This window comes from Dendrobates tinctorius, unplaced genomic scaffold (assembly GCF_039654945.1).
Source record: "Dendrobates tinctorius isolate UK_male_01 unplaced genomic scaffold, ASM3965494v1 ptg000203l, whole genome shotgun sequence".
Taxonomy (NCBI): domain Eukaryota; kingdom Metazoa; phylum Chordata; class Amphibia; order Anura; family Dendrobatidae; genus Dendrobates; species Dendrobates tinctorius.
The window spans coordinates 26771357-26798497 of NW_027361870.1; the positions used below are offsets into that span (position 1 = coordinate 26771357).

The 27141-nt window shown below is 42.2% G+C and overlaps 1 protein-coding gene across 5 annotated transcripts in view; it reads right to left on the reverse strand.

Moving 5' to 3' along the window:
- Nucleotides 1-27141, reverse strand: part of EML6 (EMAP like 6) — a 197322-nt gene that overhangs the window by 33426 nt on the left and 136755 nt on the right. For 2 of the 5 annotated variants that reach the window (XM_073553916.1, XM_073553914.1), the window contains exons 27-28: nt 25713-25839; nt 14529-14543 (exon numbers count right to left, since the gene is read on the reverse strand). In XM_073553916.1, coding sequence (XP_073410017.1) covers nt 14529-14543; nt 25713-25839 — 142 coding nt within the window. Of the gene's footprint in view, nt 1-14528; nt 14544-24373; nt 24482-25712; nt 25840-27141 lie in introns of all 5 variants that reach the window. The other 3 variants (XM_073553917.1, XM_073553915.1, XM_073553918.1) reach the window with 2 other exon arrangements.

A 27141-nucleotide genomic window follows, 5' to 3' on the forward strand; every position in this document is an offset into this window, starting at 1 on the left:
ACGGTACCCTAACTGAAGGTTAACATTAATTAAACTCTGGCACCCTGCTGAATTAACAATATTTAAATTACCTCTGCTCCAGAAGGAAGAGAATTGTCTACCCTGTTCGTGATATGTCCAACCCACTAAAGTGCCTTAAAATTTGACTGGGGATATAAGTCAAAGCAGAGACACCTAGCTGATATCCCAAATAATGTGTCAATGCTCTTTAATTGCTTGGATAATGACCCACAGGGTAGCCACCTATAGAAGCTAGAGATAGCGACCAGAATGGTGACCGGTCTGCAAACCCTGTCTTATGAGGAAAGGTTGCAGGATTTGGGAATGTTTAGTTTGCAAAAGAGAAGACTGAGAGGAGACTTAATAGCTGTCTACAAATATCTAAAGGGCTGTCACATTTTAGAAGGATCAACTTTATTCTCATTTGCACGAGGAAAGACTAGAAGCAATGGGATGAAACTGAATGGGAGGAGACACAGATTAGATATTAGAAAAAACTTTTTGACAGTTAGAGTAATCAATGAGTGGAACAGGCTGCCACGAGAAGTGGTGAGTTCTCCTTCAATGGAAGTCTTCAAACAGAGGCTGGACAGACATCTGACTGGGATGATTTAGCGAATCCTGCTTTGAGCAGGGGGTTGGACCAGATGGCCCAGGAGGTCCCTTCCAACTCTACGATTCTATGATTCTATGATTCTATACAGTTTTCTTTTCTTCCTTCTGGTGGACAGACAATTTGTATATTTTTTTTCCAGGAACAGTTGCATGTAAGACTCCACACAACAGTTAGACCTCCATGAGGACAACCAATACCCCCAGGGCCAAATCCACAACCCAAAGTAAAAAAGTATAAGAATAAAGGAGATTCTATCCCGTACTTGATGAGTATGCCTAATGAAGAGGTCACCGAGTGTCTAAACTGCAGTTGTTTTATCTCCTGAAATTAAGTTACTAAAACTGGAATCAATCCATGACATCTATTTTAATGCTACTAAGTGGTATATTGCTGGAGATTATTAATTATGTACAGTAGGAAAAATAAGTAGTTGATACACTGCCGATTTTGCAAGTTTTCCCACCTACAAAGTATGGAGAGGACTGTAATTTTTATCGTAGGTACACATCAACTGTGAGAGACAGAATCTAAAAAGAAAAAAAAAGAAAACAGAAAATCACACTGTATGATTTTTCAATAATTAAATTGCATTTTATTGCATGAAATAAGTATTTGATCACCTACCAACCAGCAAGAATTCTGGCTCTCACAGACCTGTTAATTTTTCTTTAAGAAGCCGCCTCTCCTACTCTGAACTCATTACCTGTAATAATTTCATCTATTTGAACTCATTACCTGTAAAAAAAGACATCTGTCCACACACTCAAACCTCTCCTCTATGGCCAAGACCAAAGAGCTGTCTAAGGACATCAGTGACAAAATTGTAGACCTGCACAAGGCTGGGACAGGCTACAGGACAATAGGCAAGCAGCTTGACAAGAAGGAAACAACTGTTGTCACAATTATTTGAAAATGGAAGAAACACAAGATGACTGTCAATCTTCCTCGGTCTGGAGATCCATACGAGATCTCGCCTCGTGGAGTAAGATTGATTCTGAGAAAGGTATGGAATCAGCCCAGAACAACATGGAATGAGCTGGTCAATGACCTGAAGACAGCTGGGACCACAGTTTCAAACATTACAGTTAGTAACATACTACAGTACGCCGTCATGGATTAAAATCCTGCAGGGCAGGCAAGGTCCCACAGCTCACACTAGCACATGTCCAGGCCCGTTTGAAGTTGAAGTTAGCAAATGACCATCTGGATGATCCAGAGGCACAGAAGGTCATGTGGTCAGATGAGACCAAAAGTATTAAGTTACGTACCGGTAACGGTATTTTTCGGAAGCCCATGACAGCACCACGAGAGAGGGGATCCGCCCTTCAGGAACAGGAAACCTACAGATACAAAAGGGAGGCACCTCTCCCATGCATCAGTTGGATTACAGAGATTGAGAGGCTACCATGGTTAGTATACAGCATATACACAATGTATACAACCTATCTATTCTATTTACAATTCTTTAAACCATCTCCCACATAAGGTAAATTCGTGAAACAATCTTCTAAAGGGGTGCACCCCTATACGTGAACAAGGGAGAGAACTAAGGGTGCTGTCATGGACTTCTGAAAAATACAGTTACCGGTACGTAACTTAATACTTTATTCGGAATCCCATGACAGCACCACGAGAGAATTACAGAGATGTAAACTAATTTAGGGAGGGACTACAGCCTGCAGCACCCTTAGCCCGAAGGTGAGATCTGAGGAGGCACCGATGTCTAACCGATAGTGGTTAAAAAAGGTTGAGGGAGATGACCAGGTGGCCACCTTACATATCTGGTCAATTGATACTCCAGATCTCTTTGCCCAAGATGACGCCATGGCACGAGTGAAATGCGCCCTCAAATTCTGTGGAGCCGGACCGCCACCTGCTGTGTAGGCAAGAGAGATAGCCTCCCTAATCCACCTTGCTAACGTGCGCTTTGATACTCAACACCCTTTCCTGGGACCTTGGAAGGATAGAAATAATGCGTTCTCCTTCCTCCAAGGATCAGTGACTGATAAATATTTAAGTAGGCATCTTTTAACATCTAACGCCTGAAGCTTTTGTTCCTTGGGATTGGTCGGATTAGGGAGGAAGGAAGGCAGAACTATCTCTTGTGTCCTATGAAAGTGGGATGCTACTTTGGGAAGGTATGCCGGGTCCGGCCTTAGGATTACTCTATCCTGTAAGAACTCTGTATAAGGGGGCAACCTGGAAAGTGCTTGTATATCGCTTATTCTACGTGCGGATGTTATCGCTACTAGAAAAGCTGTCTTAAGTGATATTATCTTTAGTGAAGCAGAATCTAGAGGTTCGAATGGTCTTTCTGTCATGGCTGTAAGGACTAAATTTAAGTCCCAAGGTATACATCTGTCCTTGTGTATGGGTCTCGATCTGGCAGCCGCTTTGATGAATCTCGCCACCCAATAGTTGCTGGCAATATCACATGCAAATAGGGCCCCTATGGATGAAACCTGTACTTTTAATGTACTTGTGGAGAGGCCGAATTCGAGACCCCTCTGGAGGAATACCAGAATCTGTTTTGTGGGTATTCCATCAAAGGAATACTCAAAGGTGGACAGGAATCGCCTCCAGGTTCTAGCATAGATATTTGTGGTAGTTTGTTTCCTGCTTTTCAGGAGGGTATCAATTAAATTATTGGAGAACCCTTTATCCTTCAACAGTGTCCTCTCAAACACCACGCCGTCAAATGGAGTCCCGCTACCTGTGGGTGGCTGACTGGCCCCTGCTGGAGGAGAGCCGGACGGTTCGACAGTACCCAGGGATCGCATACCGACATGGTCCTCAACCATGCGAACCAGGTCCTTCTGGGCCAGAAGGGGGCAATTAATATGACCCTTGCCCGGTATTCCTTGATCTTTCTTACTACCAGAGGTAGGAGGTTTAATGGTGGAAAGGCATATGCCAGGGAGAAGTTCCATCTTATCAGGAGGGCGTCCACTGCCAGTGGATTTTCCCTGGGATTTAGAGAGCAGAATGTTTTTTCGTTCCTGTTCTCCTTGGTGGCAAAGAGGTCTACACCCGGCTGACCCCACTTGCGGGCAATCTGGTTGTAAATGTCCATGTTTAAAGCCCATTCTCCTTGCCTTAGGGCCCTGCGGCTTAGAAAGTCTGCCTTCACGTTGTCTTTTCCCCTGATGTGGAGCGCAGTTAAAGATTGAAAAATTTTCTCGGCTATCTGAAGGAGACGTTCCGTTATCCGCATCAGGGCCTCAGAGCGTGTTCCACCTTGGTGGTTGACATAGGTTACTGCTACCTGGTTATCCGAGAGGATCCTCACATGATGACCCTGTAGGGACATAATGAGTTTTTTTAACTGCTAACTCAATCGCCAACAGCTCCCTCTGGTTAGATGAGGTCTCAGCATCGGAGTCCCAATGTCCCTGTACCGCTATGTCCCCCATATGGGCCCCCCAACCCAAGGGGCTAGCATCAGTGGTTATTATGCGAGTTATCTGCGTCACCCAGGGCACCCCTGAGGATAAGTTCCTGTCATCGAGCCACCACCTAAGAGATGTAAGAGTCAAAGGGCTTAGCGATACTTGACCCTGTAGAGACCCCTCTAAGGCCCTGCTATTAACTAGGACGTCTCTCTGAAGGGATCTAGTGTGGAATTGTGCCCACCTGACTGCTGGGATACATGAGGTTAGAGAGCCTAACAGAGACATGGCCTGCCTGAGGGTCATGGAGGGTCTATTATTTGCCCGAAGAACCTGCTGTTGTATATGTTGTAATTTATCTAATGGCAAAAGACACTGCTGAGTTTCTGAATTTAACAGTAAGCCTAGAAACTTTTGGACTCTTAAGGGCTGAAATCGGGAATTCTCGTAATTTATTATCCATCCGAGGCTCTCTAATCTAGACGTAGCCTTCTCTATCTGGGATAGACAATGGTCCACCGAACTCCCCACAATCAAAAAATCGTCTAAGTACGGAACAATTAAGATATCGGCCTCCCGCAAATGAGCCATCACTTCGGCCACTATCTTCGTAAATACCCGGGGAGCTGCTGAGAGACCAAAGGGAAGAGCTCTATACTGATAATGACGGATTATCCCGTCTATTGAAACCGCCACTCTCAGGAACTGCTGAAAATCTGCGTGGATAGGCACATGATAGTACGCGTCTTTCAAGTCCACGACTGCCATAAAACACCCTTCAAACAACATTTTGTCGGATTCCATCTTAAAGGTGCGATTAACCAAAAACTCATTGAGGAACCGTAAATTAATAATCGTTCTAAATGTTTTATCCGGTTTTTGGATTAGGAATAAGGGAGAGTAGAAACCTCTACCTCTCTCTGATTCCGGAACCTCTACCAGGACGTTTTTCAGGCACAGGCTCAAGACCTCTGCCTCTAAAGCAGCTTGTTCAAGGGGCAAGAATCTTAAGGGAGTTGGTTTGAAGATATCCCGTGGAACATAACTGAACTCCAACCTGAGCCCGGTGGATATCACGTTCCGCACCCAGTCACTATTGGTGATCTGTAACCATGCTGGGAGGAAGGATGACAGTCTACCCCCCACGGGAATTGCTAGTCATTGACTCGGTTTCTTTCGTTCTCTCGACGAGCGCCTGAACATGAAGCCAGTACCTCTTCTTCTTCTATCCTCCCATCTGGGACGGTCTCTATTATTTGAAGGATTGTGCCTTCTCTTGAACGAATCTCCTTCTATTAAATGGACGTCGGTAGGATGCGGACCAAAGATTTGGGAACTTTTTCTTATCGTCCCCGGCTTTCTCAAGCAGCTCATCCAGGACTGCTCCGATCAAATATTCCCCCTCACACAGGATAGTACAAAGTTTTGCTCTAGATTGAATGTCTCCCTGCCAGCACTTTAGCCACAAGGCTCTACGAGCCGCATTAGAGAGTCCTGCTGCTCTGGCGGCCTTTCTTACCGCATCAGCAGAGGCGTCTGCTAGGAAGCCTGCGGCCTCCTGGATTACTGGTAGGCCCCCAAGAATTGCCTGTCTAGACGTCCCCTGTTTCAACTGTGACTCCAACTGGTCCAACCAGATTATTATGGACCTGTCCGTACATGTTGAGGCCACTGCTGGTCTTAAGGAACCAGCCGCCATCTCCCAGGTACTTTTAACGAAGGTATCTGCCTTCCTATCTAAAGGATCCTTAAGGGACCCCATGTCCTCAAAAGGTATTGAGGATCTTTTTGACGCCTTCGCTATTGCTGTGTCTAATTTGGGGGCCTTGTCCCAAGTGTTCACCGCTGGACCATCGAAGGGGTATCTCCGTTTGAGGGCTGGGGGTAACGAACCCCTCTTATCCGGTTTCTTCCACTCTCTACGGATTAGATCTTGAATCTTTTTGTTTAAAAGGGAAGACCCTTCGCTTCCTCTGCTCCAGCCCACCAAACATGATATCCTGCATGGATAATTGAGGTTTGGGCTCCTCCACTTCCATTGTTCCTCTCACTGCTTTTACCAGCTTGTCAAACGGCAGACAAAGCCGACCCGAATCCTCTTCCTCTGAGGAGGATGATGGGCCTGAAACATGGGAGTCCTTGCTTCTCCTCCAGTCTACCAAGGAATCTGACTCCACCGGGTCCTCACCCCTTAAGCTTTCCAGTTGGGACAGGGATTTCAGGGTTTCCCTCATCTCTGCCCTGACTATATTCTTTAAGCTTGCAGCTACTACGGGCGATTCCTACGCCACTGTCTGCTGGATACAGGGGGGACACAATCTTTTGGGGCATGAGTCCCACATTCTCTGTGTTTTGCTTTACTCGTGGCTTTCTTCTCCTAAAATAAAACATAGAGGGAGGCCCCGTCACTGAGTGAACATTCACAAAGATCACTTACCAGTGCCACAATTAAGTACCGGAGAATGAGGAGGATTTTTCTCAGTCGATGCTCCTGTCCGCCTAGAGGAGCCTTTATGACTGGACTGGTCACTTCGTCCCGCACGCTCCTGTCACGGGACTCTTTCTTCTTTTGTTTGACCTGCCGAAGGTCCTCTAGGGGCGGCAGTGATGACTGTCGCTACTGCCGCCATTGCTGCTGCTTTTGCTGCTGCCGTTGCTGCTGCCGCTGCTGCTCCTGATCGCTCTCCATTATTGCGTGCAATAATGTGGCCAAGGCATGGCACCCATCTAGGGTCCTGCCTATATACCCCTCCTCTGGACAGCAGACATGCCGCGACCTCCCCCCTAATAGGGCCCCCCTCCCCAGCTGGCGCCGCTATTGGCCGGTGGACCAGCGCTTACCGGCGCCTCTCCCGATGGGCGCCGCCATCTTGGGGTCCTCGCACCTGCGCAGTGGCGCCGCCGACCCGGAAGCGCCCCCAGGCTCCGCCCCGACATCACCGCGACCCCAACGTAACCGGAAGTCACGCGGGACGCCCGGGCGTTCCCTTATGCAGCGCTCCCCGGTCCCCAGCACCCTGCAGCCGCGCCGGCCCCCCCGACCACCGCAACTGTGCTGCCGGAGCCGGGAGACCCCGGGGGATACTCACCGGCGGCAGCTGATCTTCTCCATGGAGGCGGACATCCTCCAGACGCCGCTCCCTGCTGCACACACCACCGCCGTGCCGCCCATCCAGGGCCACCGTGGCGCCTTCCAGGAGCTCCGCGCCAGGCTGAGGTAGGAGACCCCCCGCTACCTGCACCGGCCGGCCTTGGATCCATGCCTGTCTTTAGGATCCCGTCCCCTCAGGAACAGGAAACCAACTGATGCGTGGGAGGGGTGCCGCCCCCTTGTGTATCTGTAGGTTTCCTGTTCCTGAAGGGCGGATCCCCTCTCTCGTGGTGCTGTCATGGGAGTCCGAATAAATAGAACTTTTTGGTATCAACTTCACTCGCCGTGTCTGGAGGAAAAAAGAAGGATGAGTACAACCCCAAGAACCCCGACCCAACTGTAAAGCATGGTGGGGAAAACATCATACTTTGGGGGTGCTTTCTGCAAAGGGGGCAGGATTACCGCTCCATATTGAAGGGAGGATGGATGGGGTCATGTATCGCGAGATTATGTCCAACAACCTCTTTCCCTCAGTAAGGACACTGAAGATGGATCGTGGCTGGGTCTTCCAGCATGACAATGACCCAAAACACACAGGGCGAATAAGGAGTGGCTCCATAAGAAGCATTTCAAGGTCCTGGAGTGGCCTAGCCAGTCTTCAGATCTGAACCCAATAGAAAATCTTTGGAGGGAGGTGAAACTTAATGTTGCTCAGCGACAACCCTGAAAAATGAAAGATTGGGAGAACATCTGTATGGAGGAGTGGGCCAAAATCCCTGCTGCAGTGTGGGCCAACTAGGTCAAGAACTCCAGGAAATGTCTGACTTCTGTAATTGCAAACAAAGGTTTCTGTAACAAATTTTAAGTTCAGTTTTTCTATTGTATCAAATACTTATTTCATGCAATAAAATGCAAATTAATTACTATATGTAAAAATCATACAATGTGATTTTCTGGATTTTTTTTTAAGAATTACAGACCTCTCCATTCTTTGTAGGTGGGAAAACTTGAAAATCGGCAGTGTATCAAATACTTATTTTCCACACTGTATTAAGGGCATTATAAATTGTATATAAAAACAAAAACAGTGACAGTGATCAAGGAGCTTCATACTTCAAGGCATTTTTTCTATGCTGTACTGCTCAATCTAGCTCAGATAGGTAGATCCTACAGAAGAGATGTGTAGAACAAAGTTACCAAGGATCAAGTATATCTTTGGTAAGAGAACAAGAACTAAACTGGAAGACCACAATCTTGGAAGTATAGCACGGATTACAACAAGCTTCAATACTTCTCCAGAGGAATAGCACTGAAGCCGGTAGGAATCTTGTGGTTTCCTCAGTATACGGTGCATAATTAAAATAATATGAATTAAAGACCTGTTGAAGGGCATGATTTTTTTAGCAGGTGATTTATTGTTGAGTTTTTTCTTACCACAGTATAAAGTCTCATGGTTATGAAATTCAGTAATCATTAAGCCTTTTAACGACTAATGAACGAAAAGTCACAAACTCAATTTTCATATTTACTTAGTATATAGGCCCCAATGAGTAGGCTGCTATTAAAATATGAATAACAATCATGGGGATGCAGTAATTGGTGAGCCTACACATACAAGTACTGACCTGTTGTGCATTAATCACAACTATGTCAGATCAATATTTCTTATTTTAAATTTGTTTTACATTATCAAGTTTTATGTTTTCAAATGCTCCTATACCTCTAAAACACCAGACACAGATAGAATTCACCCAATCCAGGTCCAGTGCTGTTTAGTGGTGTAGCAGGGTTTTAATACTACAGCACACATCCCTGCTGCAGCCAATGACTAAGCTCAGTGGCTCAAGCCATCTATATGAACAGAGATGCTGAACTCAGTGATTGGCTGCAGCGGTGCTATGCATTGTATAGTAGTAGCGACATCAACGCTTCAACTTGTTAACAGAGGCCGGAGGATAGTGGGCGCTGGAAAACAGAACTATCTGTGTTTTTTGTCTTAAAGGTAGTATAGGAACTTTTGGGGATAAAAAACTTGATAGTATAAAATCCCTTAAACAGAAAAAAAAAATAAAAAGATAATAGAGGGTTATGGAAGATTTGTTATTAATAATGACTGCCAAACACTCTTGTATGACACAATTTTAACCCCACAGTTGGTACTATAGATGGTTTATTGTTTCTGTTATGGGCTATCCATTGATAGGGCTGTTCCCCCGCAAAGACAAAGCCAGACGTCTTATCAGACATTTTCTGTGTTCAGGTTGGAAATGTTTAGGACTAATGGAGTCCATTCAAATCATGTAATTTGTAATGCACAGATGGGCCATGTCTGTAAGAGTCAAAGCCATCTTACAGAGCAGCATTGGCTCTTCGAGGGGGTTCGGAGCATGGCTATCTCCTCTAAGGCCTCTTTCACACTTCATTTTTTTGTGTCAGTTACAATCCGCCAAAAAGGCGGAGAAGCGGATCCGTTATTAACTGATGTGAACGGATGCCACAGGATCCGTTTTTTGACGGATCCGCAAAATGAGGAAATTTAAAGGAACCGCTGGCGAGAGAGAGAGAGAGAGAGAGATATTTTTTTATTTTGTCCAGCACCCAGACAAAATTTCAGGTTAAATCAGTGTCTGGAGGATCCGCCGGCCAAAAAAACGTTGCAAGCTCCATTTGGAAATCTTTGAGGATGTTAACGGACAGCAACATTATGGCGGATCCTCACAAAAACGGATGCAATGGACGGCAATCCGTCAATATCCGCCAATAATGGAAGTCAATGGGGGAATAAACGGATCCTCAAAAGAAAATTGTGGATCCGTTTTTTTCAAAACCTGGCGGATTGTGACTGATTGTAAAAAACTGAAGTGTCAAAGAGGCCTAAGACATCCAGGTGCCCTATTAAAGCATATGGAAAGGGATCGTTGTCATGAATGAACGTTTTTAAATCCCATGCACATATAGAAATAATCTTAATTATCTGATTTTATTGTTTATTTTCTGTTTTAATTATTTAATTAATATTTATATAGGTACAAACATCACAGATAATCTGTACAGCCCTTAAAGCATTATCCACTGGCAGATTTTTTGACCTATGTAGATTTCAGAGCATTTTTGATGAACCCTTAGGGGCTGCCGAGATTATTTGTGATGACCTTAGTACATTTAATTAAAGAATGGAAATAAAAATAGGCACGAAAATCAGATAAAGAAGCACCTCCCAAAAGCATACCAGATTATCTATATGAGAAGGCCACTAATCACACTGCAAAATTAAAGGTGGGTTTACAATACCCGATTCTGTGGCACTATAACACCATGAATCAGCAAACAATCTGTATTAGGTCGCTCAGTGCGCACAGGCGGGCATTAGTCTCATAATTTACTTATCAGTTTCTATCCTCTTACATTGCAGATAAACACATAGTTATATTATTCCTTATATGACAGATCTATGTGTATAATTACACGATACAGAATCTCTGTATATCCTCAGCAGTCTATATCTAACAAAATAGAAAAAGTCTCAATTCAGCTCAGCACACCTAGATGATATCCCAGGAGAACGCCTAGATAGACCGTCTCTGGTCGGGTGTGGTGGATGTACGCACTGGTCTGGCTTCCAGGTTAAATAGCTCTTAATGGTCCAAAAGGGGATGATCTTCAGCAACAAAGGAAAGTAGTTACAACTTAACCTCTAATCATATACGATTAAAAAAACAACTGAGAGAATGTGCACACATTAAAAAAAAAAAAGAAAACCCATAATTCTTACACGTTTCATGTAGAATAACCATTAATTATACTGTAGCTGATAGCTCATAGCTACTAAGGGTTATTCGACCTGAAACGTGTAAGCATATTGGGATTTCTTTTTAATATGTGCACATTTTCCCAATTTTTTTTATCTTATATGATTAAAGGGCCATTTTAACTACTGTACTTTCCTTTGGTGCTGGAGAACATGCCCTTTTGTCTGTATCTCAGTTATGCTATTCTTCACACCAATATTCCCTATTTTATATCAGTGTTGCCCAATTAGTGTTTTGTTAGTTACAAGTGGCATCTCAACTATTGTGCACGATTGGCACCAGGCAATCTATCACAGTTCTAGAACTTGGTTTTAAAGTGAAAACTGTACCACTAGAAGTTAATATTAGGGTAAAAGATCACTCGATCATATCTTCAATGTGATTTTCCTTTTTCATAGATATACTGTAACTATCATATAAACTAGGAATAATAAAGTATATTTCTATAAATGAAATGTCCACTGTAAAAAAAAGCTAAATTGTATAATGAAAAATGATGTCACTTAATGGACATTTTATGTACACAGATCTAGATGGACTTTTGAAGAAAGGTCTAAAATAAAAAGCTGGCCATTCACAGAAGATATTTCTACATGAAAGGTGATAAATGGATGATCAATGAGCAGAAGGCGAATCCGACTACTATAACCCATTATGACTAGAGTTGAGTGAAACAGGTCGGCCAGATTCATAAGTCGCCGACTTATGGCAATGTCGGGTTTCGCCGACCGAAACCCGACCACAGCGTGAAGTCGGCCATGCGGTCGGCAAAACGAGCGCCAAAGTTGGATTTCCCAGAATGCTTGCATGTGACTATTTTCAGCCACTGAGCAAGGACGTACACTGTGGGCAACGAGATGACATGTGCAGCGGAGAGAGAGAGAGAAAGAAAAGCGGTCCGGCATGTAGGTGTGTTTACTGTCCTCCTCTCCCTGCCGACTTTGCTTCCCCACTGACTTGCATTGGGTTTCGTGTTTCAGTCGGACCTTCGACTTTTCACGATATTCGGCCGATTTCGTTAGACTTGACTTTTGAGAAAGTCAGGTTTCATGAAACCCGACTCAGCCCTAAAAAAAGGCAAAGTCGCTCATCTCTAATTATGATAATGAGCACAAGGATCCCAAAAAACCCTGTGTAAACAAATTGCTAGTGAGTATGTGTGATCAGAGCTCTGTTACCGGTCCATACGAGTTACAGAGAGGAGGGACTTTGGGACCCTTGTTCTTATGATTGCTAGGGGTCTCAGTGGTTACAAATGCTTATTGGAGTCTCAGTTTTGGGGACATCAGACACCTAGTAATAATTTTTTATCAACTCTCCAATAGATGTGGATGTTTATGGGGCAACCTACTGATTTACGGTGGACATGCCAGCTATGTAGTGTGCATGCAGGTGCCAGGTAGTGGATTATTCCTCTCGTGTACATGTGTACAGGTGTCTAGAGAAATAGCTGTCAACTAAACAGCTTGGCTAAATCAGAGACCAGCACAAATTCTGACACTGGAAGGTTCATTTATCTGAATAGAAACACATCAGTCGTATGAACAGATCATCTGACAGAGCTTCCAGCAATGAAACACGGCTCAGAACTCCACCTTACATTCTCCCATCTCTCCAGACTCCCTCATACACAGGAAAGAGCGGTTTGGCTGAGTGAGCCTATGTTCTCTGTGAGAGAGCAGCTGAAAAATTCATCTGGTTTCTTACAAAGAATCGGCTATGAAAAACCCAACAGTCCAGATCCTTGTCTCATCCAACATTATCTGTCGGGGGAGAGTTGGGAACCCCACACACATTGGACTGTCAGCCGAATCCATCAATATTGGTCATTTCACAGCAGAATTTAGTGTAATCTGTATGGGGGACTTTACAACTCAGCTTTATTTATCTAATCACTGCATTCAAAGACTACAAGACGCACAAGATCCATAGGATGTATATTTAGGAAGACATCAGACTATGCCACAGTGACCTTACTATGTAAATATTCTGGGGGGGTTTGCACTTGTTCAGCTCGTTTAAAATAATCACTACTTGTTCTATGAAAAATTCCCATTATTAGCAGTTGGATGGCTTCTTTCTAAAGGCATGGGTAGCCCTTCTGCATGCCCCCATATAGTGCCACCATGAGGGACTGTATTCTTTCCTAGAAGTGACGCTTCAAGGGCAGAATATCTTTATATTCTCACATGCGTTGGAAGAATATGTCACACTTTTTTTTTTCACAGAGCCATGATAAGAGCCCACAGCAATCTATTCCCTTTATTCTTCCCTCCTAGGAAAGATAAACTCCAAATCATAGCATTGGAGGCATACAGAGATACAGCAAAAGTCAACAGAAAGATACAGGTGTTGTATGTTCACATTACGTTGCTACCACGTTTGTAGACCTGTTGGAAGAATGCAATTTTGACATGTCTATTTAGGATCCGTTTGTAATTAATCCAGTAAAAAAATTGATGCAAACTGATATCAAACTGAAACCAAAGTCTCACATTTTAAACAGGTCCATTTTAAAATGGAAACTTTGTTTTATGGTTTTCAATCTATTTGCATCCATTTTCGTTTTGTTTTGAGCGGATTGGTTTTTGCTATAAAAAAAAGGATCTATAAGCGGATGAGAAAATGAATCTCCACCCATTATAATTTGGTTCCCATACAATTTATTATTTAAAAAAATTAAATGGATCCGTTTTTTGCACTTTTTTGGATCATTCTAAAAGATTGCAGATATAATGGATGCAAACAGATGCATTTAAAAACAAACAAACATAAAAACCCATTAAAATGAATGGGTCCTATAATTCAACAATTTAGTCCCAAATAGATCATAAAAATGGAAATTAAAATGAACACATGAAAAACAGCCTTACAAATCTGTACAAAATAGATCTGTAATACACCAATATTGTACTTTAATGGGGCTGTCTGGTCACACCAAATGACGGATATGTCATCAATATCAGATACTACACATTCAACAAAATGTGCTTTGCAGTCCTGTTCAAAGTGAGTACATCCGATGGCTGCTAGAGCAAAGGACAGCTGATCGGTGGAAGTTCTACATGTCAGACCCCAACTGATCCGATACTGATGACCTACTGTATAGATTGGTTAATGATTTGCTGTGACAAGACAACCTCTTTAAGCCAAGGAGTCTGAGTACAAACAATTCAGGAAGGCTGAATTATGAGAGAAGAGGAATCCCTTACTCCCCAAAGGGTCTAACCAGCAAGTGTGATCCTCTTCTCAGGCACAAGAGCAATTTGGGACAATTTCTTTCCATTTGATATAAAGTCTTGAATCGGTTAAGTGCAACATAAATGTTGGATAAATGCAGAAATGACGTCAGAGAGTCGTTCAGAACAAGACGCTGGTGCGCAATGTTTCTTTTATTATGGACATCATTACAGTCAGTTCTAGCGATAATGATACAATGAATATACATTTTATGGCTGTATGGTTCCATTCCCGATGCTACCACTATTGGAGATGTTGGCGGACCATACACAGTTGATTAATGACAGAGATATGACAATCAGACTGCAGTGTGATGTATGGTCGTGTCAGCACAGCTCTAATTTCTATGTATGTAAAATAACATTTTCTGTTGGGATACTTACTTGACAATGCCCTGCCTCCAAAGGAAAGCAGATTAAAACACAATACAAATATTAACCGTTTTCTTCCTCGTCGGCACAAAACAATCAGGCCGCACATTAACATTCATACAGAAAACGGCCAGACACGAGAGGATGAAATCACAACTCATTTACAGAAATATTACACATCCGCAGGGTTCACAAAATGTACTGATTGCATCAGGATTAACCACTTATTAATAATATCGGCACCAATGCTTATCTTCTTCTATGCAGCATTTATTATTTGGCACACAACTACATCATATGTTGAAGAACTGGTTGTTTTCGTATACTGAGCGTACAATTTCACTTTTCATATAAAGAAAATAATAATAGTAATGAGAAATCAAAAATATTTCAGTCCATATTCATGGAGATCTCAAAAGTAATGCACTTATCTACATGATCACTCAACTCCACTGATTGGGACTGTGAGTCTCCATTTTTATACATTTCTATATAAACATGACTCCTTTCTGAAAGGGACACCAACCCTCGGTCTACCATAGCATATGGCTGCAGTGTGTCAAGTATTGGCAACTTTGGCTGGGGAGATGTTGACTATCAGGTCCTCAATAGGATAACTACTGAGAAATGTAGGTCCCCGTGATCAGTGCATTATCACACGTCTACATTTCTTGTAATCTCCAGAAACCAGGCAGCCGAGTCCTCCACAAGCAGAAGCCACTCATACTTAATGGCTTTCCAGTGGTTATCTGACTCATAGATCTCTTCTCTATAATGACCATACACTACCCATTACACTACATTACCCAGCAGGTTTTGAAACATCAATTTAAAGGGAGTGCGCAAGCACAAATGACTGTTCAAACCAAGCACAGGCGCCCAGTGCACTCTTGGTGTGGCCAAAAAATTGAAAACACCTTCACACCTATTTGTTTTTAATCTATCTCCACATCTTGTTTCTTGGGTAATAGATCTGGCATTATGAGAGTCAGAGAAGGGAATAGATGGATGGAAAACAGGTAGTGGGGAGTGTGCACCTATCTCTTTGGTCACGCCAAGGATACTTGGTTTGAACATCCATTTGTTCTGATAAACTTCCTTAAAAAAGAACGCCCAGATCTCCTGACATATTTATTTTAGTAATTGCTGGTTTCTCCTGAAGACATCAATGCTTTCTATTTGTGTACTGTTGATTGTGGCATTCATCTGTTATTCCTCCTAGAAATATATTTATACATTAACGACTGGGTGTTAGGTGCTGGGAGAGTGTGCCTACACTGTACAATAGCTCCTGTAGGTACCAGAAAGTGTGCACGGGCATGCGTCTTTGACAAAGAGAATGGTAACACCCAGTTGATACTGTATTCATAAAAAAATCAGGAAGAAATAGAAGGGAATGTAGAAAAATGGAGTTATAAAAAAAAGATGCTCTGGCATTTGTACTTTCTGGCTAATACAAGTGAAGATAACAGATGTGATGAGAGTCACCAGGTCCTCTGCAAAAGCATTTTCATAAAATACATGCAGCAAAATAGATAATGTATGCTGCCTCATAAGAAAATATGTATAGGACTTGTGTGTCCTATCTAAGCAGGAATTCTGCACTATAGAAATATAGCATTTTTTCACTGTTTATAAACTGGAATTGCAAGAATATTGTAAGATAAGAAAAGTACTTTATCATGCAGATATTGGATTATTTCCAGGCTCCAATCCATGCCCACAAGTAATATCCAGGCTTTAATCATCTGACACCTAACGTCGTGATCATTAAAAAGTGTGAGGCAGTGAGCAGGATTAGATACGAGGGTCGGTCCATGTCCCCCAGAATGTGCATAGAAACATACAAAAACAAAGCAGAGTGTGGCCTTGAGTAAGCTATTTGACAGTCAGATTTAAGAAAACCTGACATGGGCTTTTATTTTTGGAGAGATCAGTAAGAATGGTAGTGGGACGGATCACTCCCTCCACTCCGGATCTTGGGAGTGGCCCATTGCCACAATTCCCATTTAAACTTTCAGTTAAGGTTTGGGTGGGTCAGTATTAAGTTTTGCAAGTAACAGAGCAGGAGGCTCTATACAGGACAGGTCTGTGTAACACTAAGACCAGAGACTTGAGCAAGCCATTACCGCACCCACGGATTATACGGTGGTGCAGTTGTCCATGTCAATGGACTGAGTCGCACATTCTGGCTGCGAAACGGACAAGAACATTTTGGATTTGTCTTTAAGTTGGAGAATAAAGGTGTTTAAGTTGAACTTTCTTGTGTCAATGACTCATTGCAGCACAGACACGAAATCCGCTGCTTTACAAAAGCCACAAATGGAATTAAATAGGAGAAGTGAAATACAATTAGAAAAGGTGTTCTCTAGTTATTTCTGGTACTTTGGTTGTAGTTTGGATTTTGGTGTTAAGCACAAGAGTTTGCTTACTTGAATTAAAGTGAAATCTTTCCTAGCCTTCTATACCTAAATCCCTATACATCCAGTATATACAGTGGGGAAAAAAAGTATTTAGTCAGTCAGCAATAGTGCAAGTTCCACCACTTAAAAAGATGAGAGGCGTCTGTAATTTACATCATAGGTAGACCTCAACTATGGGAGACAAACTGAGAAAAAAAAATCCAGAAAATCACATTGTCTGTTTTTTTTTCATTTTATTTGCATATTATGGTGGAAAATAAGTATTTGGTCAGAAACAAAATTTCATCTCAATACTTTGTGATATATCCTTTGTTGGCAATGACAGAGGTCAAACGTTTTCTGTAAGTCTTCACAAGGTTGCCATACACTGTTGTTGGTATGTTGGCCCATTCCTCTATGCAGATCTCCTCTAGAGCAGTGATGTTTTTGGCTTTTCGCTTGGCAACACGGACTTTCAACTCCCTCCAAAGGTTTTCTATAGGGTTGAGATCTGGAGACTGGCTAGGCCACTCCAGGACCTTGAAATGCTTCTTACGAAGCCACTCCTTCGTTGCCCTGGCGGTGTGCTTTGGATCATTGTCATGTTGAAAGACCCAGCCACGTTTCATCTTCAATGCCCTTGCTGATGGAAGGAGGTTTGCACTCAAAATCTCACGATACATGGCCCCATTCATTCTTTCATGTACCCGGATCAGTCGTCCTGGTCCCTTTGCAGAGAAACAGCCCCAAAGCATGATGTTTCCACCACCATGCTTTACAGTAGGTATGGTGTTTGATGGATGCAACTCAGTATTCTTTTTCCTCCAAACACGACAAGTTGTGTTTCTACCAAACAGTTCCAGTTTGGTTTCATCAGACCATAGGACATTCTCCCAAAACTCCTCTGGATCATCCAAATGCTCTCTAGCAAACTTCAGACGGGCCCGGACATGTACAGGCTTAAGCAGTGGGACACGTCTGGCACTGCAGGATCTGAGTCCATGGTGGCATAGTGTGTTACTTATGGTAGGCCTTGTTACATTGGTCCCAGCTCTCTGCAGTTCATTCACTAGGTCCCCCGCGTGGTTCTGGGATTTTTGCTCACCGTTCTTGTGATCATTCTGACCCCACGGGGTGGGATTTTGCATGGAGCACCAGATCGAGGGAGATTATCAGTGGTCTTGTATGTCTTCCATTTTCTAATTATTGCTCCCACAGTTGATTTCTTCACTCCAAGCTGGTTGGCTATTGCAGATTCAGTCTTCCCAGCCTGGTGCAGGGCTACAATTTTGTTTCTGGTGTCCTTTGACAGCTCTTTGGTCTTCACCATAGTGGAGTTTGGAGTCAGACTGTTTGAGGGTGTGCACAGGTGTCTTTTTATACTGATAACAAGTTTAAACAGGTGCCATTACTACAGGTAATGAGTGGAGGAAAGAGGAGACTCTTAAAGAAGAAGTTACAGGTCTGTGAGAGCCAGAAATCTTGATTGCTTGTTTCTGACCAAATACTTATTTTCCACCATAATATGCAAATAAAATGAAAAAAAAACAGACAATGTGATTTTCTTGATTTTTTTTTCTCAGTTTGTCTCCCATAGTTGAGGTCTACCTATGATGTAAATTACAGACGCCTCTCATCTTTTTAAGTGGTGGAACTTGCACTATTGCTGACTGACTAAATACTTTTTTTCCCCACTGTACAGTTCAGAAATATTTGGTGAGTGACATAAGTTTTGGCATTTGTAGATATTCAAGATACAAGTATATAATCAATATGGGCTTAAAGTGCAGACTCTCAGCTTTACTTTAAGAGTATTCACATCCAAATTGGAGGATGGCTTTAGGAATTGCAGCTCGTTAATATGTAGCTGCCTATTTTGAAAGTGACCAAAAGTAATTGGACAATTATCTCAAAGGCTCTTTAACCCCTTCTTTCCTTGCGATTTTCCGTTTTTGCGCTTTCATTTTTTACTCCTCTTCTTCCAAGAGCCATAACTTTTTATTTTTCCGTCAATATAGCTGTATGAGGACTTGTCTTTGCGGGACGAGTTGCTTTGAACGACACCATTGATTTTAGGTAAAACTGACCTGACAACATGATTCTCCGGGACAATATGAGTACGCAGATACTAAACATGTATAGTTGTTTTTTATTTCAGTGGTGAAAAAAAATCTTAAATTTGTAAGAAAAATTTTTTTCTGCTTATGTCGACATTTTTCAAGACTCGTGCTAGGTGAGGGTTTATTTTTTGCGAGCTGAACAGACGTTTTTATTCATATATTTTTGGGGTAGATACGATGTTTTGAGGCCAATTATTTCATTCTATTGCAATGTTGTGGGGGACAAAAAAGGTAATTTTGGGGTTTTGACTCATTTTCTCGTTACGTCGGTTACTGATCGCATGGTTTTTATATTTTCATAGATTGGATATTTCTGAATGCAGCGATACCAAATATATCTATATATTTTCTAATCGTTCCATTTTCAATGGGGCAAAAGGTGGGTGATTTGAACTTTTGTGCTTTTTTATTTTCCTATTTTAAAAAGCTTTTTTTTTTTTAAACTTTTCACTGAATTTAGTAGTCCCTTAGGAGACTTGAAGCTGCGATCGCCTGATCGCCTCTACTATATAACAGAAATCACAATCTCCTATGAACACCAACAACAGTTCTGCATTCACAAGGATATCACAATGTAGACCTCTGACTGTTATGACAACCGATCGGCGCCTGGCGATCATATGAAAGAGGCGCCAATGGGCAGGATTAATGACGCGCTTCCTGCTGGTGTGTGTTAAATCCCGCTGTCAGTGGTTGACAGCTGAACTAACAGGTTTCATTGACAGAAAACCCTCTAAAGAATAACTGTTGCTTTAATTTGTATTTAATTAATCAACTGTACACAGGAAAATAAGCAAGTCTGTGATATATTTTATAGGAGCAATATTCCTTCTTTGCCAAAACTGATCTGTCATTCTTAAAACTCTCAATTCTCTGATAAAATCTGATAGGAAATATGATAAAATCTGTATTCAGTGCAGACACTTTACCATTACTGAGATAGAAGATGACAGTTGGTGCTGATGAGATTCTATGTAGAGGGGAGGAGCGAGGAGGAGGGGGAGGGAGAAGCTAGTAGCAGAGCTCCCCCTGTGGTCTACATAGAATCTCATCAGTAGTATCTGTCATCTCCTATCTCAGTAATGTTAAAATCTGTCTTCACTGAATTCTGATTTTTACCAAGAATTGAACATTTAGAATATTAATGATCAGTCCCGTCAAGGAAAGAAGCAGATTTCTCTGATAAAATATATTATAAAGTTTCTCATTTTCATGTGTACTATGCATTTATGAACTCAATATTAACATGAAAATTACGTTTTACGTTACTCCAAATCTAAATTATTTGGCATAGGCAATTATTAATATTTCAGAGATCTCTTGTGTGTTTCTTGGGACAAACTTAACACTTCTACAAATAAGAATTCTCTTGTTTTATGAGATCAACGTAAACGGTTTTACACTTGATCTCCAGAAGTCACCATCAACCCAGATCTACTTCCACCTTGTGTTGGACACAGCAGGTTGTTTTTCCTGTGTTGGCACATCATCAGGGCTGTGTGGGAGGGATGGGGGCTAGATGACTGGCTCATTTCAGTAAGTAAAGCAAACCTCTTCTCCGACTAGGGCAATGTATAGATGATGGGGGCTGGCCTAGTTCTTGACAAGATCCAGTCAAATAGCCCTCATTATAACATACCAACACATAGGAGCATTTCTAGTGGCAGCATGTCAAGCCGGAAGTGAATGTGCCAGGAGCCGAAGATGACTCTGATATCTGGAAATCAGAACTCCTTTGATAATACAAGTAAATCAAGTAAGTTTTAGATATTTTTCTCAAGTGGACACAGCCTTTAGTTTTCTTTGTTAATTCTCTTATGTACAGCATTACACCTGTGGTCTACAACTAGAGGCTCTCCAGCTGTAGTCAAACTCCAACTTCCAGCATCCACTACTAGTCTATGGCTACCGGAGCATGCTGGGAGTTACAGTTCTGTAACAGCTGAAAAGATGCTGGTTGGAGACCACTGTATTACAGAAAAACATACATACATCATAAACCTCACAAATACAATGTTGTAATATAATATGCAATATCTGTAAATACATGAAATAAAATGCTACCTAGAAAATCAGAAAATAAACTGCACTAAACAATGTGCTTAGAGGGTCATTATGCATTCTGTATTGAGAAAATATTTAAAGGGAATCTGTCACCCCTTTTTTGAGAAATCATATAATGATATCATTCAATTGTGTGTCACATAAGGATTCTCTTAGTACTTTTGCTTCCCCCTGACCCCGCACCTTTCATGCATAAATACCTTGTTTATATCGGTTCAGATGTATGTAAACTGCCGCTGTCTGGTCCGCTGGGCGGGGCTTATTCACCTGCTCCCCCCCCCCCTGTCTTGCTCTACACAAGAAGAAATGCGTAGAGCAAGACAGGGAGGGGGGGGAGCAGGTGAATAAGCCCCGCCCAGCGGACCAGACAGCGGCAGTTTACATACATCTGAACCGATATAAACAAGGTATTTATGCATGAAAGGTGCGGGGTCAGGGGGAAGCAAAAGTACTAAGAGAATCCTTATGTGACACACAATTGAATGACTTCATTATATGATATCTCAAAAAAGGGGTGACAGATTCCCTTTAAGGGGATCCATAGATTAATAATACCAATAATTAGTGAAGGGAGCTCTGCTGATAATCCAGCTTTAGTCAGAGTGCTCCCACAAGAGTAGATCCCCTACTTGTGGGGGCTGCAAAACTATTACATTTGGGGTCTCTCTCTAAATATATATATATTTATATACTGGGAAAAATCTGTCTATAGACATACAAATCTCTATATACATTGCACTACATGTTCTACCCTGCGGCATATATAAGCAGAGCGGAGATCTACCTTTCTGCACTCCTCCCCTATACAGAGCTCTATGATTGCTCTACCGATTAGACTGGGACTACACCAAGATTGTGGCTGCAATATAGGTGGCGCCTCCTAAGATCACTGTATGTTGCTGCTACATCACAGCATAAGGCCTCACTCACATGTCCATGTTTAAACATGTATGTAAAAAAACGGTACAGGTGTCATCAGTTTTTTGGATCAGTGTGTCATTAGTGTATGGTCCAGTGTCAGTTTTTACCATCAGTGTACAGTCTGTGTGTCCATTTTACCATCAGTGTATGGTCTGTGTGTCCATTTTACCATCAGTGTACAGTCTGTGTGTCCATTTTACCATCAGTGGACGGTCTGTGTGTCCCATTTTACTATCAGTGTACGGTCTGTGTGTCCGTTTTTACCATCAGTGTACGGTCTGTGTGTCCCATTTTACCATCAGTGTACGGTCTGTGTGTCCCATTTTACCATCAGTGTATCATCTGTGTGTCCATTTTACCATCAGTGTACAGTCTGTGTGTCCATTTTACCATCAGTGTACGGTCTGTGTGTCCCATTTTACTATCAGTGTACGGCCTGTGTGTCCGTTTTTACCATCAGTGTACGGTCTGTGTGTCCCATTTTACCATCAGTGTACGGTCTGTGTGTCCCATTTTACCATCAGTGTACGACGGTCTGTGTGTCCCATTTTACCATCAGTGTACGGTCTGTGTGTCCCATTTTTGCTATCAGTGTACGGTCTGTGCGTCCCATTTTACCATCAGTGTACGGTCTGTGTGTCCATTTTACCATCAGTGTACGGTCAGTATGTCCATTTCACCATCAGTGTACGGTCTGTGTGTCCATTTTACCATCAGTGTACAGTCTGTGTGTCCCATTTTACCATCAGTGTACGGTCTGTGTGTCCCATTTTACCATCAGTGTACGGTCTGTGTGTCCCATTTTACCATCAGTGTACAGTCTGTGTGTCCCATTTTACCATCAGTGTACGGTCTGTGTGTCCCATTTTACCATCAGTGTACAGTCTGTGTGTCCCATTTTACCATCAGTGTACAGTCTGTGTGTCCCATTTTACCATCAGTGTACGGTCTGTGTGTCCCATTTTACCATCAGTGTACGGTCTGTGTGTCCATTTTACCATCAGTGTACAGTCTGTGTGTCCCATTTTACCATCAGTGTACGGTCTGTGTGTCCCATTTTACCATCAGTGTACGGTCAGTATGTCCATTTTACCATCAGTGTACGGTCAGTATGTCAGTGTTTTTCACAGATGGATAAGTAAATAAGTAAATGACAAACATTCTCTTATACTTTGCAATTTTACATACAGACTACACTGATGTCATCCGTGTGCTGTAAGTGTTTTTCATGAACCCATAGACTTGTATTGGCCCCTGTCATCCGTGATATTGTAAAAAAACCTGACATGTGAAATTCCCTGTAGACTACAACTTATGTGCAACAAGGACAAGTTTAATGAGGCCTAGTGCTGGGGTCACATTGTGACCCACAAGGTATTGCAACTCGCAAAAAGTCGTAACCTTGTTGAATTCTTTATGACGTGGTCGAAGTACCTTGCAGGTTGCAAAGCAAGCCCATTCAGCTGCATTATGCTGCGATGCGGTATACAGTAATCTTTGGCCATGTGAGTACTAATCACCAGTCTCTTTAAGCTAAAGAACCCTTCTATTAACCAATAATACAACAATCCAAGTATGGCTACTTTCACACTTGCGTTTTTTTGCTGCGCGTTTTTTGCACACACAAACGCATGAAAAAAACTCATCATGCGTTTGTGTGCGTTTTTTGCGGGTTTTGGTGCATTTTTTTTTTTTAAAAACGCATGCTTTTTTTGCGCATACGTGCGCATTACAATGCGCACGGATGCGCACCCATAGACTTTAATGGGTGCTTTGCTGTAAAAAAACGCATTGCGTGCGCATGCATTTTTTTGGGGCAAGTCGGACGCACAAAAAATGCAACAGGATGCATTTTGTGCGCCTGAGCGCACACTGCAAAAAAAAGTCATGAACATACAAACGCGGACGTGCGCATATGTATGCGCGCATATGCGCACCCATGTTAAAGTATAGGGGAAAAACGCATGCTTTTTTTTGCGCTAAAAAGCAGCGCAAAAAAAACGCAAGTGTGAAACCAGCCTAAGATCTGAAAGAATGCAAAGCATATTTTACATATCAGTCTTTACCAGTCTAACAGTCAATGAATTATGCTGAAGATGTCTTATTAAATACACTATAATGACCAAATGCACAGATTCCCGTATGTTGCATAAGGAAAGCCACAGGTAAAACAACATGAAAAAAGGAAGAGTTGGTGGTTAGCTCAGGGGGTGGTGGATATGCATGTATTGGTGAAATGCAACATCTCGCAGTCATATTGCATTCTAGAATTCAAAGCTCTGCATCTTGTTGGATGCCACGTGCAAGGAGGCACATGATTCACAAGAGTGAATCCATGCAGGATACTTACCTTCTCAGAAATTGCATGAGCATAGAGATTAGAGATGAGCAGGGGTCAAAATACTCGCAAACACCAAAATTATCACCTGATTTTGGCAGGTTACATTGGTATCTGAACCTAATGCCCATAGAAAGGACAGAAAAATAGAGGGGAAGAAGACAGAAAAAGAGAAAAGAAGACAAGATATAGAGGGAGACAGAAGAAAGGAGTACACAACTTTTCTTCTGTTCTTTTTCATTCATTTCATTAACAAAAAAAAGATGAAATTTGGACTAAAAATATTTTAGCTTAATGCAGGATGAAACGATAAAGGGACAGTGATCCCTCAGCGCCAGTTACTCGGTAATTGTCTTTATGGTTTTCCAGGCATATGGCACAAATGTAAAGTGAAACATATCCTTGGAGAACTTTATGGGCAAAAATACTTTCCACTAATTTAGACTGGCCAAAAACTGGTGCTATAGAAGCCAAGGATGGCGCTAAGTATGGCAAGGTTGATATTAACCACTATGGTAAGGTATTTGCATTTTTTACGTAAGACATCTGCTTCCCAATCGATATGAAGCTGGCATGAAATGATTCATGTGTGCCATCAAAACGATGGTGATCTGTTCACTGTTGTAACTGAGAGACGTGATCAACGCCTCTGATACATTGATAATTATTGGAGTCATTGGGCATGAGACTATTCCCTGATGACGTCATGATGATATGTTGTTGTCAGATCTGCTGATGATGATTATGGCTCTGAAAAAGTTAGTTGGGTGCTGCAGAACTCCAATTATTTTGCAAGGCATGGTTCATCGTCTCCATACACAATGATGGCATGATGGCCACATGCCACACTGAAAATTAGACTGAGTAGGTGGTAGATTTTAATTGCTCTGACTGGTATGACAACATGAACTGGAAATGAAAATCAAAGTGTAATGGTCATGATAACCGCTGGCATAGGTGTATATCAAAAATAAAGGCAGACTTTAGAGCAAATGCAGCTATTTGAAATATCAAAATGACTAAAAAGAGGTTGCACCAAGTTTCAAAATTACCTCCAGTTATACTTTGCAGACCACTCAGGGTCTGACCACTGGGACCATCATTAACTCCAAGAACATAAATCTTCAGAGCTCTTTTTGAAGAGAAGAGGACAAGCATGCACATCTTCACTCCATTTACTTCCTTTGGGACTGCAAAGTGCCATTCACATGGGACTCTGTTCTCGGGATAGGCGGAGGTCCTAGTCATCAGACCCTCATCACCTTTAAAACTTGGTACAAAGCCTTTATGTGTGAGCTATACTGATGTGAAACAGAGCTCCCCCACACCTGGTGTCTGCACTTGAATGTACCTTTCCTCCACAGAAGCTTCCTTTATCTGCTGATGTGGTTTTGTTCCTTCCATGTCTCGTATGCTCACAGCATAGATTTTAGTGGTGTAATCAATGGATTTCTCTCTGGCAACATCACTGTCGTAACCTAGGTAAAATGAATTGATATTCAACTGAACAGTAATAAAAAAATAAAGTGTGGTAAGCAACAATAGTGTATTAAAAGGGTTTTATGGACAGCACAGCTTTGTTCTGAAAGTCGTCTGAAAAAAGATTATTAATCAGTGAGGAAACCCGACTTGCAAGAGTTCAATATCAGTGCAGCATCAACACAGGAGGAATTATGGGATGATTTATCAAAATTGGAGAAAAAACTCTGAAAAGTCGCAACTATTGGGGGATCGACCAAAATGTTGCGACTTTTGGTGTTTTCACTCAAATTTGAATTAGCTCCATCAAAATTGCTGAAGTTGGGGAGGAACCAAGGCGCAGCTATGCCTGCCCACCAAATTAATTAAAAATACTGTTTTTTTGTACACCAGAAATGTTACTCTAGACAATGATTGGAGTAGCATTTCTAGTGCGGATCTCAGAGACGCACAGCCCTCAAAAAATGTACCAAATTCATAAACTGGCGTGTGCTAAGCATGCAATATGTCTGTTTTGGTGAATCAGCCCCAAAGTATTGCACATTGGTTCTGATTCATCAAAGCAATTTCATCAGGATTCAGGGGTAAATTACTTTGAAAAGTTGAACATTTTTGTATCTTTTGGTGCTTTTATGCCAGTTTCTCTCAGCTTTACCAAAATTCGGCGTGGGCACATGACACCACAATATCCACTCGTCAGACACTCCTGATTCATTACGAAGCATGCACCTCTTATTGAATCAGGAGCGTCTGACTATTGAATCTGGGTCCATTGTCTATAGAGATAAATATGATAGTTGAGAAATGCAAGGATATGACTGATCCTTCGGGGAGGGAGATGCTTTTTGTAGCTGAAAGTCCAAAATGAGGGACCTCCACTATTAACACAGAAGTCCTAAACAGGATTACTTAACACACCACTCCAGTATTTTTCTCTATTTCACCGCTGGAGTGGTGCTACTAAGTTCCCTGCATCTAATAATATACTTACCAGTTGCCATCTTTATCTGTTATCAGCGCTGCTGCGTTCATCTTCTGCAGTTTGTGACCTGCTGGATCTCTTCACCGTATGCCGGCTGATCCGGAAGTCACTACTCAATGTAAGTCTATCTATGAGAGCCAGAATGCGGCCTGACCGATTATCTCATAGACTTACGCTGAGAGCTTGTGACCATTACCTCTGACTTCTGGTCAGACAGAAGTTGTGGTCACAACATGGCAATGAGAGACCGAAGCAGTGTCAGGTACAGCTGAATATGGCAGCTTGTGAGTATAATAGGGATCTTGGATTTGTGGCACCA